This window comes from Notolepis coatsorum (assembly GCF_963971535.1).
Source record: "Notolepis coatsorum genome assembly, chromosome: 6".
NCBI classification, from domain to species: domain Eukaryota; kingdom Metazoa; phylum Chordata; class Actinopteri; order Aulopiformes; family Paralepididae; genus Notolepis; species Notolepis coatsorum.
The window spans coordinates 143820245-143834082 of NC_140170.1; the positions used below are offsets into that span (position 1 = coordinate 143820245).

A 13838-nucleotide genomic window follows, 5' to 3' on the forward strand; every position below is an offset into this window, starting at 1 on the left:
TACTCTGTATTGTATACATGTGTATTGATATTGATATTGAACACTTTTGTTTACACTTGTTTACGTACTTTGACTTTCTATTTTATAGCTTTTCAGATAAAAGTATTCTGTATTTTTGTATGACAACTAATAAAGAAATTTGAAACTTGAACTTGTTTCATTAGCGACCTCGCTACTTGTTGTTAAATGCTTTACCGTATTGTTATGTTCGTAAAGCACACGTGTTGTATAAAGTTTGATTTGATTTAACCCTTGCCGTGTATGCATTATACTATAATTTCAAAAGAAAAAATCATGTTACGGAACCCCAAACTGATACACTGATGTGTACACTGATGCCCACATTTGATACGATTTTGACTTATTAGTTGAGCAGATTTGTGTTGGATGTGATTTAGTCCAGAATTCCATAACATAGAGATAACAGTGGAGAGAGTGACACCAATGGTCAAACTTCTAGTGAATGAGTAGTGAAAATAAACTACTCCTCATTTAGTCTGGGACCCCCTGGAGCGCCCCTCAAGGAAACCTTTGGGTCCCCGAACCCCGGTGGAGAACCACTGTATGATGCTGTGTAGAACGTCAGACCTCCCACCTGGGCACGAGGGTGTCCCCCCCTCTCAGGGTGGTAGGATCCAGCTCAAAGATGGAGGAGATGTCCATGCCATCTGGGACGGGTACGAGGCTGTACATGACCCTCTCCTGGGGGGCTCGGAGACGCGCGCGCAAGGCTTCATGATCTGCGTCCAGCTAGAGCCACAAACAGATGTGTTACAGGGAGAGACAACTGTTGACTAGGAAATTACATTCTGCAATGGAAAGGACATGGAATTAAAAAGGGGAATGCCACCCATTTTAAGAATTCACATAATGTTCTTCCTGCAGGACAGTTGTGTCAGTGTTTGTGAATACGCACTCTCTCCTGAAGCTAGAAAACAGTGAGAGAACCCTCTGATCGGTGGAAATCTGGGGCTGCTCCATAGACGATGGATGGGGCTCTGACTTTATGAGGCCATAAAATGTGTTTACACCCAAATTATGTTTATATTCTAGCATTGCTAAAAGGTAAGAACAAGAATGAAATCAGCATTTGGGTGTAAGAGCTCACACAAAATTTTTATTTGTTAGCTATGGATCAGCCCCAGATGTTTCATCCCAGTTGTTCAGAGAAGGTTCTTTCTCTCTCTGATTTCTAGCTTTAGAAGAGGAGTGGTGTGTTCTCAATTATTGACTCAACTGTCCTGGGGCACAGGAAGAACATAATTTGGATTCTTAAAATGGGGTGGCATTCACCTTTAATGTGAAACCACAGTGACTAAACACCACAGGGCAGAAGACGTCACTATCAGTGTGACTGTGGTTTGGTTCAACTGGTGTCACACTGCCACTGGGTGGCAAATTACATTATTACATGCAGTCAGTTTAGGGGCATATGGTGACGCCCTGTGGTCAACTATGGTTACTGCAGTGCCACTATACCACCCAAATACAAATATAGTGGGAATATCTGACAATATTATCTTCTTATATAATCTTAAAGGGGAACTATCTTATAAATGGCCTTTTTGAGTGTTTAGCATTGTTTCCTAGCTATGTGAACTTATATTAATATGATCTATGTCTCAGAATTCTCATATTGGCGCATTCTTCCAATTCTCCTCTCACAATATTCACCCTCACTGAACTGAGTCATTTGAAAATGTGCCTATATGTGATGTCAGAGAGACACCGCTGCATGTTAATGTTCAGGCGGCGACGCCGCTGCGCAGTGGTTTAGGAGCCCAGGCTCAAAACAGCTCGAGATCTTGAGGTAGAAAAATGCTGTTTTTGAGGACTTGATTAGAAATACAAAACAATGAATAAAAAAAATATATATATTACAGAGGTGTTCCATAGACTCACAGGAATTGTGTAAAAGTGCCCAAATAGTGAAAGAAATAGTAAAATAGTTCCCCTTTAACACCTACATGAATAGTGAATGCAATGACTGGGTAGCATTTTCCGAAGACCAGGAGAATTTGAAGAAAGATAATAGTGGTATTGAATGCATGACGCAGATGCAGAAATGACAAGACGGATGCTTCTGCAGGGGACCACGTTCACAAAGCTTCCCAGTGTAGGAGTGCTGATCTGGGGTCAGTGACCAGGAACACTAGTCTTCTTGACCTCATGCAAGCTAACAGACTGGAGCCGACTCTAGATCAGCACAAGCTCTTTGAGAGGCTTTGTGAACCCTGGTCATTAATCAATCAGCAGTTCACAGAGATGTAGAAAAACACAACGAGTCATTGACAAGTTACCTGGAAATTAAAAGGAGTAAAGTCAACCACCTACAGGAGAGAGAAAAAAGAGAAGATCCACCACAGAGAAGATCAGATCAGTGAGACAGACAGAGAAGATCAGATCAGTGAGACAGACAAAAGATCAGACCAGTGAGACACCAGTGAAACACCAGAGGGAGCTCCACAAATCATGTAAAACCCAGATTCGGCTCAAACAAGGGACTAAACACGTTTCGCAATTATGCCACATCAATGTGGAACGCCCTACCTAAAGCTGTAAAGGAATGTGAATCACTACCCACTTTCAAAAACACTCTCAAAAAACACCTACGTGAGACTGCAATTCGAAACTGGCCCCTACAAATGTCCTAACCTAGTTGTACAGTAAATGACCAAGTAAGGCTTTGTCAGTATTCCAATGTACAGTGTAAAATGTGTGTGTGTCCCCTACCCAACCCCCCCCCCCCCCCCCACCTCCAATGTACAGCCCTCACCCACCCACCCAACCCCACCCCACCCACCCAACCTCCTCCAATGTACAGTTTCTATGCCAAATGTATATACACTCTTTTTCTGGACACTTTTGTATCACAAACAGTACTGTATTTGCAAATCTGATATGTCATAAATGTATAGATGTAGCAGTACTGTCTATCTGTATGTCATGTATGTCATATATGTTATGATGAATTGAAAATGGGGGACCCTGATGTAAACAAGACGAAAGTCTTTCTCTGGTCTGCATCCCCTTAACAATTGTATGTACTGAGCTGTACTGTACTGTACTCATTCTGCAATCTGTTAATAAACTTTTCAATCAATCAATCAATCAATCAACAGAGAAGATCAGATCAGTGAGACAGACAGAAGATCAGTGAGACAGACAGAGAAGATCAGATCAGTGAGACAGACAGAAGATCAGACCAGTGAGACAGAGAAGATCAGATCCGTGAGACAGACAGAAGATCAGATCAGTGAGACAGAGAAGATCAGATCAGTGAGACAAACAGAGAAGATCAGATCAGTGAGACAGAGAAGATCAGATCAGTGAGACAGAGAAGATCAGATTAGTGAGACAGACAGAGAAGATCAGATCAGTGAGACAGACAGAGAAGATCAGATCAGTGAGACAGACAGAGAAGATCAGATCAGTGAGACAGACAGAGAAGATCAGATCAGTGAGACAGACAGATAAGATCAGTGAGACAGACACCGCTAAGCTCAGTGAAGGAGACGAGAGGAAGCTCAGGCTGACTTACTGAGGGTCGCGGTTCGGGACACTCCTCTACAAAGTCTGGATTGACCTGGAATAGAACAGAGGATCTTATAATTCTCAACCACGTAACTGAGATGGAGACAACAAGACTTCATCTTAAAGATCCCCACCATGCATGTTTTGTAACACTTAACATTGTTTTTATATTTATTAACAATTTGTTTGGTATGGCTTTGTCCACCAGAAATTAGGGCTGAGCGATTAATCGAGTTTCAATTTCAACTTCCCACGATCATGAAAACAAGATAATCGAGATAAAGTGATTATTGCGCTGCATGCCACGTTGCTCTCGTTTGGTCTCGTCTTGTATACAGTGGGGAGAACAAGTATTTGTACACTTCAACTGTGAGAGACGGAATCTAAAAATCATACAATGTGATGTTCTGGATTTTTGTTTTAGATTCAGTCTCTCACAGTTGAAGTGTAAATTACAGACCTCTACATGCTTTGTAAGTGGGAAAACCTGCTAAATGGGCAGTGTATCAAATACTTGTTCACCCCACTGTATGTAACGCATCCTTCCTCGACAGTGGTGTGCTCAAATAAGCTAACATTTGAGGGGTTAGGCTCAACCTTGTAGTCTGTATAAGAATATGTCTAGAATATATCTATCTCTAAGCATCCAAACCCACCAACACACACACACACACGTGTTATACAACCACAAGAGTACGATGAAGGAGGAGGAGGAGGAAGGGAGGATCAGACACACATCACTCACCTCTGCTGCTAGGTAGCATCCTGTGGCCAGATGTTTAAACCTGAACAAGCTGTTCCAGTAGCCGGCTCCGCCCCGACACGGGTCATGGTGGACCACCTGGTGATCAGAGAAGAGGGAAAGCGTGAAAATGCAATGTCGTACTGTAGGTCTCGTACGTTAATATTCACCATACAGTTCATTAGGGATGCAATGACATTGATGCAGTACGCAGTCAATCGGTGTTGTCCAATGTCCACAAATGAACTGTCTCAGCCATACTGTACTGTTCAGTAGGAGGAATGGATTGGATAGGTACTCAGTGTTCAGGACTCAACGTAAGTATAGACCGTGAAAAAGTCCTTACGTTTTATTTTTAACCACTACTGTATTTAAAGGTGCTATAGATGACATGTTTACTTTAATGTAATACATTTTTATGTAGAGTATTCTTTTTATTTATATATATATATATATATATATATCCACATAACTTTTAGAAATGTGCGGAATAAAAATATTGCTTCCCCCCCCCCCCCCCCGAAAATAGTTATTGAGTAATTGAATTTACCATTTAAAAAATCTGGGTCCAAAATGAATGTTGTTGTTTACATGTTGCATGCATGTATCCCTTTCCCTACTTCCCATCTCCCAACATGGAATGCACCTGATTGGATAAATGACATGCTGGTGCTCTAGTGCGACAACTAATTGTTGCATGTTACCTATAGCTCCTTTAACTTATCTGCTCATTTCACATTTTAATGTAAATGTTTACTGTATATTACTGTATATTTTAGAATGTACATACATATTTTTGAATGTATATTTCCGACTGTGTACTCCTATTCTTATTTTAGATTTTTTACTACCTGAATGTTCATTGTGAGCGATCTGTGGTGCAGAATTTCCCTCAATCAATAAAGTACTATTCTATTCTATCTTCATATAATAATAAATAGTCCATAAATGAGTGAGGGCAAAGCAAACAGCAGTATGTTCTCTCTCAATTCAAGTAATTAACAGTTAACATGAGTTAGTGAGGACAGATTTGTCTCCCTGGGACACTAGTAGGTGCACAGGACGAGACACACAAAAACAAATGAGGAAACACAAACCGCACACACCAAAAACAATGAGGAAACCCAAACCACACACACCAAAATCAATGAGGAAACCCAAACTACATGGACGCTCCTGTTTACCTCAACTTCCCAGAGTGCTTTGCTGCTGGTGGCGGAGGTGGCAGACTGACGTCCTGTAGTCCTGAGAAAAACATGCTGCTTCTTCTTGTGGTCGTCACAGGTCAGGAACTTCTCCTGCTCTGCGTGGAACAACCGCACCACATCACCCTGGCAACACATGCATACACAAGAGTCAAACATTTCACAAGTTCAACATGGTTTCATGGGACTCCCTAAAAACTTGGTATCTCATGTATAAGCCCACTCCTACCTTAACCCTATTCTCAGCCTCATTGGACCTCACGCACCACCTCAACCACCCATTGGACACAATGCATGACACACTACATAAATTTTTTCCCATGGTTTTTAGGGACATTTAAGGACACCATTTAATGCCTGGCTACCTACAGTACCACAGGAGAAACTGAACAGAATATTGCTAGTTGTTGATTTAAAATCACTAACCACAAGTCTATGGACACTACAGGGCCAAGCCTGCCAGGACCATAATCAAATATCAGGACAGCTGCTAAAACTTGGCCAGTTTCTGTAAGAAAGGTTGGATTGACAACTTGCCTCAAGGATAAGCACTTCTCTCTGAATCTTTATTGGCAAAAGTGATATTCGTATTTGGAAAATTGAGAAAAATATCCCAATATATAATTTATTATTCAGGCATCACTGAATAGTAAACTGTGCATACACACACAGTACATCATCGAATTGCAAAGACACTGATGGTGTAAATAGGTGTACACTGTACAGATATTGTTTGTGTACACACAAGGGTACCTACCCCTTTAAGTATAGTCTCCTTGTTGTCACTCCATTTCATGAAGAGAACCACTTTCCAACTGGTGTTGCAGTTCACAGAGTTCACCTGAAAGATAGAGGAAGAGTGTGAAGAGATGGATATATATATAGAGAGTTTATATCATATGACTGAGTGGCTCTCAACCTGGGGGTCAGGTCCCGCAAGTGGTCATGAGAGTTTTTTGGGGGGGGGGGGGGGGGGGTTGAATATATATATATATATATATATCTATAATCACTTATACACTATAGGCTCTCTTTGATGTGGTGCTTGTGAAATAATGAAACCATATATAGGAATTATATCTAGCCCTGCTTAAATTATTTATCAAGTTAATCACATTCATTATTAACTATTTTGTGTGTGCCCAACAGTGCTGGGGGATAACAAATGTATCCCTCTGTTTCCGAGAACCACTCACATCGAGAACCAATCACCTCACTGAGTTTAGGAAAATAAATAAATACCGGTACATATGATATTCAGAAGGGGCTTTTTCGCTAATGATCTGTTTTAAGTATTGAAAACCACATGTTGGATAACCCAGTCTGCTAGGCTCAGTAGTTAAAAACTTTTCATCTCAATCAGATCCGATTTTGAAATCCCATTTTTTGTGATCCAGGATCAGACAACTCGGACAGATTTTGTCCCGGTATTTCAAAACAATTCAGGATAGGATCACCCAGATTCAGACTTTTCAAGATGACTAGATCCTAGGGGTGTAAAGGTACATGTATCCGTACCGAACAGTTCAGTGTGTACCGTACCGAACGGCTGTGTACCGAACGAATACAGCGGTATGTTAACCACTAACGACCGCCCACCGGGGGCTGTTTTTTTCACAATCTAATATAATAATACAAAAAAAATTCTTTACAAGTCGATTATTAATTTCAATATAGAATTTTCGCTGACAGCCCTACAAGTACAATTAGTTACTGCACACTACATCACCCCTGAGTGGAATATGGAAAGCCAAACTTTCCCCCACTGTACCGAAAACCCGTACCAAACAGTGACTTCAAAACCGAGGTATGTACCAAACCGTGGTTTTTGTGTACCGTTACACCCCTACTAGATCCTGAATATCAGTGCTTTAATCCTACCTAGTGGATATGAAAAATAATACAAACAAGGAAGACAAGAGTCCACATTGCGGAGACATATAATGGCCACCACAAACATGACTACGGTAATATGTTTTAAGTTAAATTGATTTGCCATGAAGGCTAAAGATTGTGTATTATTTCAGTTAACAAACTTCGCCATTTTATTTATATTGAAACATATTTGCTTATAAATTGTATAGTACATTTTGCTCTGGTAATCCACTGGAAAACCACCCCTCTGATGGGATCAAGATAATCCAGTTTTTTGGGATCAAACTGATCCCAATCCTGTGTTGTCGGTTAGAACTACCCGCGTTGAAGATTTGGATTTGATTTCCTGATCTTATCCAATATCAAAGTGATCCTAATCCAGTTTTTTGGTTTTGAACTAACCAAAATCCAAATCTGATCCGATCAGATAGGGATTAAACGTTTTGATCTACTGGGCCCTGGCCATCCTCGTTGGGGGAGGGGTCTCTAATGTCCTTCAGAAACTCCGTTTTGCACACATTTGGGGGTGACAGTGCAGTAGGTAGAGCAGTTGTCTGGTAATCAAATGGTTAAGATTCCAGCTCTTCCTCTCTGCCGAGGACTTTGCAATATTCTTTGAGAAAAAAGTGGAGAAGATCCGCAGCTCCTTCTCCCAACCCCCACCCATTCCAAATGTTGAATCGAGAACCTCATCCTTTACTCTGTCATCTTTCTCTCCCATTACAGACTCCAGGGCCTTGGCACTGGTAATGTTGAACCGTCCCACTACATGCCAGCTGGACCCAATACCCTCCCTACTCCTCCAGACCATAGCACCAGACACCCTCCCATTCCTAACTGCAACCATCAATTCCTCCCTCAACTCTGAGGGTAGTTCCCACCTCTCTAAAACAAGCCAGAGTCACACCACTCTTGGTGTAGTAGTCCTTGACGATCGGCTGAACTTCTCCGCAACAACCAGAACCTGCAGATTCCTCCTGAGCAATGTCAGACGGATCTAGACCTTCCTGACAAAAGAAGCCCCTCAACTCCTTGTCCAGTCATGTAACAGTCATGTCTCTCCTCGACTACTGCAATGCACTGCTTGCTGGTCTATGACCTCCGCCACCAAGCCACTTAAACTCATTCAGAACGCAGCTGCCCGCCTGATCTCCTACGAAAGTCGGCCCATGTTACCCCACTTAGGGACCTGCACTGGCTCCCCATCGCCGCACAAATCTGCTTCAAGGTCCTCGACCTGGCATATTGCGCAGCGAAGGGAACGGCTCCCACCTACCTCCGGTCAATGGTCTCCAACTACACACCCTCAAGACCCCTCCGCTCTACATCTTCTGGTCGCCTCAGACCCACTCCTATCCAAGCTCCGGAAGGGTCATCAAAGAGAAACCGCCTATTCTGTCCTTTCCCACCACAGTTAGGACATCTGAAACCCAACCAATCTTTCGCCGTCTACTAAAAACACACTTCTTAAATCAATATCTGAAATGAAGGGGAAAAAACACTAACCGTCTTACCGTCTTCTACTATGCATTCTTCCCACTATACTAATATGTCTTTACTACTATGCACTCAACATTGCAGCACCCAAGTTTCAACACTGTTTGATGAACATTGTTACTCAGCTGAAATAGTTGTAACTTTCCTGCTGACTTGTAAGTCGCTTTGGATAAGTGTCAGCTAAATGACTAAATGTAAATGTAAATGTCCTCCTGGAAGCATGTGGAAGCGTCCTTGAGCAAGACACTTAACCCCTAACTGATAAATATTGCTACTGTAAATTGCATATTATGATGAGGATTTATACCTGTATAAGTCTAGTATACTGTATATTACTCAGCAGCTTGTTATATACATCATATTTAATTACTTGTACATTGTATATATATATATATATATATATATATATATATATTTTTTTTTTTTTTTTTTTTTATTATCTTTTCCCCGCTTCTTTTTCCGTTTTTCTCCCATCCCAATGTTAGTCGTTATGCCAATTCCCAATCCCCTTCCTGGTCGTTGCGCACTCTACCCCCTACCGTCGGTCTGGGAGGGTGGAGACTATCACATGCTTCCTCCGACACACGTGTAGCCAGCCCACCGCTTCTTTTCACCTGGCAGCGCGGACTCTCCCTGGGAGAGTGTAACGTGTGGAAGGTCACACTACCTCTCCCAGATCCTTCCCTTGCTGTGCAGGCGCCCCGACCGAACTGTAGGAGTCGCTGTTTAACACTCCCAATTGTGTTAGTGTGGAGGGTCGGCCAAGCCGGAGGCACCACAGCCGGATTCGATCCCACTGGCTCTGTGGTGGTAGACAGATGCTTAGTCCGCTGCACTACCCGGCCGCCCGTACATTGTATATTGTTAATGCACTTTAAATATGCACTTTGGTTAGATGCCAACTTATTTTCATTGTGCTGTACTTGTGCTGTGCAATGACAATACATTAGAATGTACAAGAATGTAATCTAATCCAACAATAGCAACAGCATATTAATGTTGCATATTCACTTTATAAATTATGAAAAATACCTCTCATTTATGAAGCTACATTTGCAGCTTTTAAGAATAGCATCAGTATTTGTATAGATATTGGCGATACCGGACCTGGTATCATATTGAATCCAAAGTCTATGGCATCGCCCATCCCTATTGCTAATGTCTGTGCAGTAGTACAGGTTGGCAGACACAGACGATATACAACGGTTTCTAAAAGCTGTTTAAGTGCCTTTTTGGCATTTAGAGTCCAATTAAGTAACCACACTTCCTCATCTCTGTAAATGTTTCTGTAGGCAGGCCAAGTCAACGTGGCTATTTTACAAATGAGTAATAACAACAATGAGTGATTACGGCTTCTTAACATCTGGCTCTATCCCTCCTCCCTCGGCATTATGTGTTATAGAGCGCTGTCCTACATCTCCATTAGGATTCATGAATTGCTTTTCTTTGGCACAAAGCTAAAAACGAAATACTTTCATTACATTATATATTTATAAATACATTTTCCTTCCAAGTCAAAGTAAATCTGGCCATCTCCAGTACATGCCAAGACATGTCCATCACCTGGACCAATAACAATGTATAATACTGTATCTAGCTAATGCCCTTCACTGTTCCACGGTTATCTAGCTTTGGTATTCATATCCTAGGGAATATGCTGATATAATCACCAGGAATGTTGTTCTTTTCGTGATCTAAAAGATATGGAGAGACGCCAGAATGTGGACTGTACCTTTTAAGGCTCTTCTCCTGCATGCAGTTAGCATTGTGTTAGGAGTGAAAGGAAGATGAGGGGCTCTACCATTTGAAACAGAACAATTTTGTGTTTATGATGTATTCACCTTAACTGTCATCCCTGCTGTGAGATGTATTCACTTTAACCATCATCCCTGCTGTGAGCTATATTCACTTTAACTATCATCCCTGCTGTAAGCTGTATTCACGTTAACTGTTTCCTTATGCTCAACAGAGCATGGACATGTAAAGCAGTGCAGATGGTTAACTCCATGGACATTTTCATATTTTAGGAAGTGCAAGTGCTGCCTCAGTCATTCATGTAATCTGCCCTGCAAACAGCACTATAGAACTATAGAAAGCAGCAGCCAGTGCAAAGTATTTTTAAAATCTTGTGTACATGGAATGTACATGGACTGTAGATGGAACATTCTGAAAAGAATACGACAGATTGGCGCAAAGTAATATTCATGCGCGGCACCTCGTTGCATCCTGGGTTGTCCACTAGTTGGTGGCTGCTGGCGTGCAGAGGCTGTCCAGCGTTCACAGGGTTAAGGACCACTTTGTCTCCGATGACCACCTGAAGCGACAAACGCACAACGCACAGACATTACACTCATAATACTGTTTACAGTATGTACTACATGCACACATATTTACTGTATGTATGCCAAAACACAAGACCATCACGCACGCATACATGCACACACACACACACACATACGTCACAAGCCTCTGTTGACAGAGTGGGTCACTGTATCCATCCTTGTTGGCCCCAGGGGGACCGTTACCCAGATACACACACACACACACACACACACACACACACAAGTGTGTCAGTGCAATTTAGGACAAAGTCAAGTGCCCTTCAGGATAAACAAGTTAAACCGCAGAACCGAACCCTGGCGCTGGTCCAGCCTGGGGCAGCAGGGGGAAGTAGACACAGCAAGGTGAAATCCTGCTGCTCTGAGAGGCACCGTGTGGGACTGATCTGAACCACTTCATTTGAATTCCTGTCGATAGCCTTTGGCTTTGGATCAGTAAATCGGTTAAACGTTCTGCATCATAGAAAATGGGTTTGACCCCCGAAATGTAATTTAGGTTGTGAGGAAAAACCTACTCCTTGCTATTTGGCCATAGCTGTTATTTCAGATTAAACAAGCCATTCAGAGCTAGTCCTAGACATAATGATGTCATACTTGTAAACAAACAAGGAAGAAGGTCCTTTCTGGAGCCGGAGTCCCACCTACTCTACTGCCCCATTTATGAAAGAAGCCAGAACAAGGGACTGGCTTTTAACCAGGGATGAGAATAATGAATAAATGTGGGGCGTACTACACTGTCACCTACTAACATGGCTTGTTGAATTCAAATGAATTAAGGAAATGATTTATTCAAATTAAGATTTAGACATTAACAAACCCGTTCCACAATCATATCAAAATAAAATAGTTGAAAAGATGAAAATATGGAGACCTTTATATTTCCCCAAATCCCCATTCTCAAAACTGACATAAGGTCAGGTGATAATATGTGACCCAGATGCCCAGGTTCAGTAACATCCATGTCATGTCATGTCATGTCAGCCAGCAGACACTAGAGGGCATATTGGACCATATCATCTGTGAAGAGAACTGGATTTAGACAGATTGTCACATCATTACTAATACTAACTATACTTTTTATTTTATAATAATAAAATTAATAAATAACCCTGACCCCATCACTCACCAATAACAAATGCTATGTTACAAACTAGTGAAATGTGCTTATCATTTTACAGGAAATAAAAACATACAAAACAAAAAAAAATCTACTAACAAAGTCTTGGTCGATTAAGGGCAAATCGACCAGGGAGGGGGAGGTGCATTACGTTCGCAAAGTTTTATCTTGCCAATGCTGGCTCAACCACAGCAGTGACTGCTAGTACACGCAGTGAGCGTTGGCAGATAACAAGTCGTGTCTTGTTCTAATCACCAGCAGGTTAATGGTCTTTGCTGACGCCACTCTGACCAGAGGCTTTGAGGTCACGTAAACTGTAAGAGATCTGTGTCTGTCGGCTACGGACGTCGTCGTTTGCCTTCTCTCTCTGCGACACACGTACTGGGACTCCACCCTCCGCATTTCATTATAGATACATATAAGGAAATGATGTGTTTAACCAAGACAACTACTCTGTATCCAGTATAAATTAAATGACTCAAGACCGAAGACATGTTTATGTTTGGACCTCACTGTTTAACCTCTCACCCCACAGTCGGCCCTGGGCACTCTTCCCTCTTCATGTGGCTCTCGGAAACTCGACGTTCAGACTTGTGATTTCTCTGACTTTGACTCTGACTGATTTCGGTGACTTTTTCACATGACCTATAACCTTTAGGCTACTACTGTTACTACTACAGAGGCAAACCTGGGCACTCGACCCACAGTCTACCACCATTTACCCCGTAAGTCCATAGTTCCAAGGCACCCCAACTGTCTCCCAATGTTTATCCCCTGATTCCACAGTCAACCCTGGACACTCTACCCACACGGTCTCCCAATGTTTATCCCCCGACTCCACAGACAACCCAGAGCAGGCTACCCACACTGTCTCCCAGGGAGCGCAGCTTGTAGAAGGGCTGTATGTAGAACCAGGAGCCCTCATTGCCAGCCGAGTCCAAGGTCACCCTCATGGCATTCTTCTCCAACAGCGCAGGCAGTCGTTTGTTCACCGTCAGGTACTTATTGCTTTTCAAGTGCAGCAGCTGTTAGTCAAACAAGAGACAGTTAAAAAAAAAAAAGAAAACAGTTGAATATAAAGGCATAATGTTTGCTTGATACAACTTGTGCAAATTATATTTTACTCCTTAAAAAAAAAAAAGCTTTTATGTATGTAATATGTTTTGTCTTTAGTAGTGGATGTAAATGTATGCATTTTGTTTTACAGCGACGTCATGGAATAACTTGTAAGCGTAGAGAGAAGGTAAATGCCAGAAAAGTATGTCAGAGACTGGCACAAGAGGCCACAAGGGAACGGCCCTGTTGAAAGTATCATACATGCATAGCAAGAATGTTTTCTGGCCAAGTTTCATCAAATATCTTCTCCAGATATGGCTCTCATGACCAGTATTGCAGTTTTACCCATTTAAATGAGCCATGTTCAGACCTGTCAAAGTACCTTCTTTTCTTAGCTAATTTTTAACACCCTCTATTTGAGGGTGGATAGTAGGCAATTATCACCATCATACTGTCGCTCCCAGTTTCTCTAC

The 13838-nt window shown here is 42.0% G+C and overlaps 1 protein-coding gene across 1 annotated transcript in view; it reads right to left on the reverse strand.

The window, feature by feature from the left end:
• Positions 1-13838, reverse strand: part of itpr1b (inositol 1,4,5-trisphosphate receptor, type 1b) — a 367911-nt gene that overhangs the window by 206156 nt on the left and 147917 nt on the right. Inside the window, exons 5-11 of the mRNA XM_084317431.1 lie at positions 13176-13334; positions 11069-11167; positions 6239-6322; positions 5461-5607; positions 4280-4375; positions 3542-3586; positions 596-750 (exon numbers count right to left, since the gene is read on the reverse strand). Coding sequence (XP_084173557.1) covers positions 596-750; positions 3542-3586; positions 4280-4375; positions 5461-5607; positions 6239-6322; positions 11069-11167; positions 13176-13334 — 785 coding nt within the window. The remainder of the gene's footprint in view (positions 1-595; positions 751-3541; positions 3587-4279; positions 4376-5460; positions 5608-6238; positions 6323-11068; positions 11168-13175; positions 13335-13838) is intronic.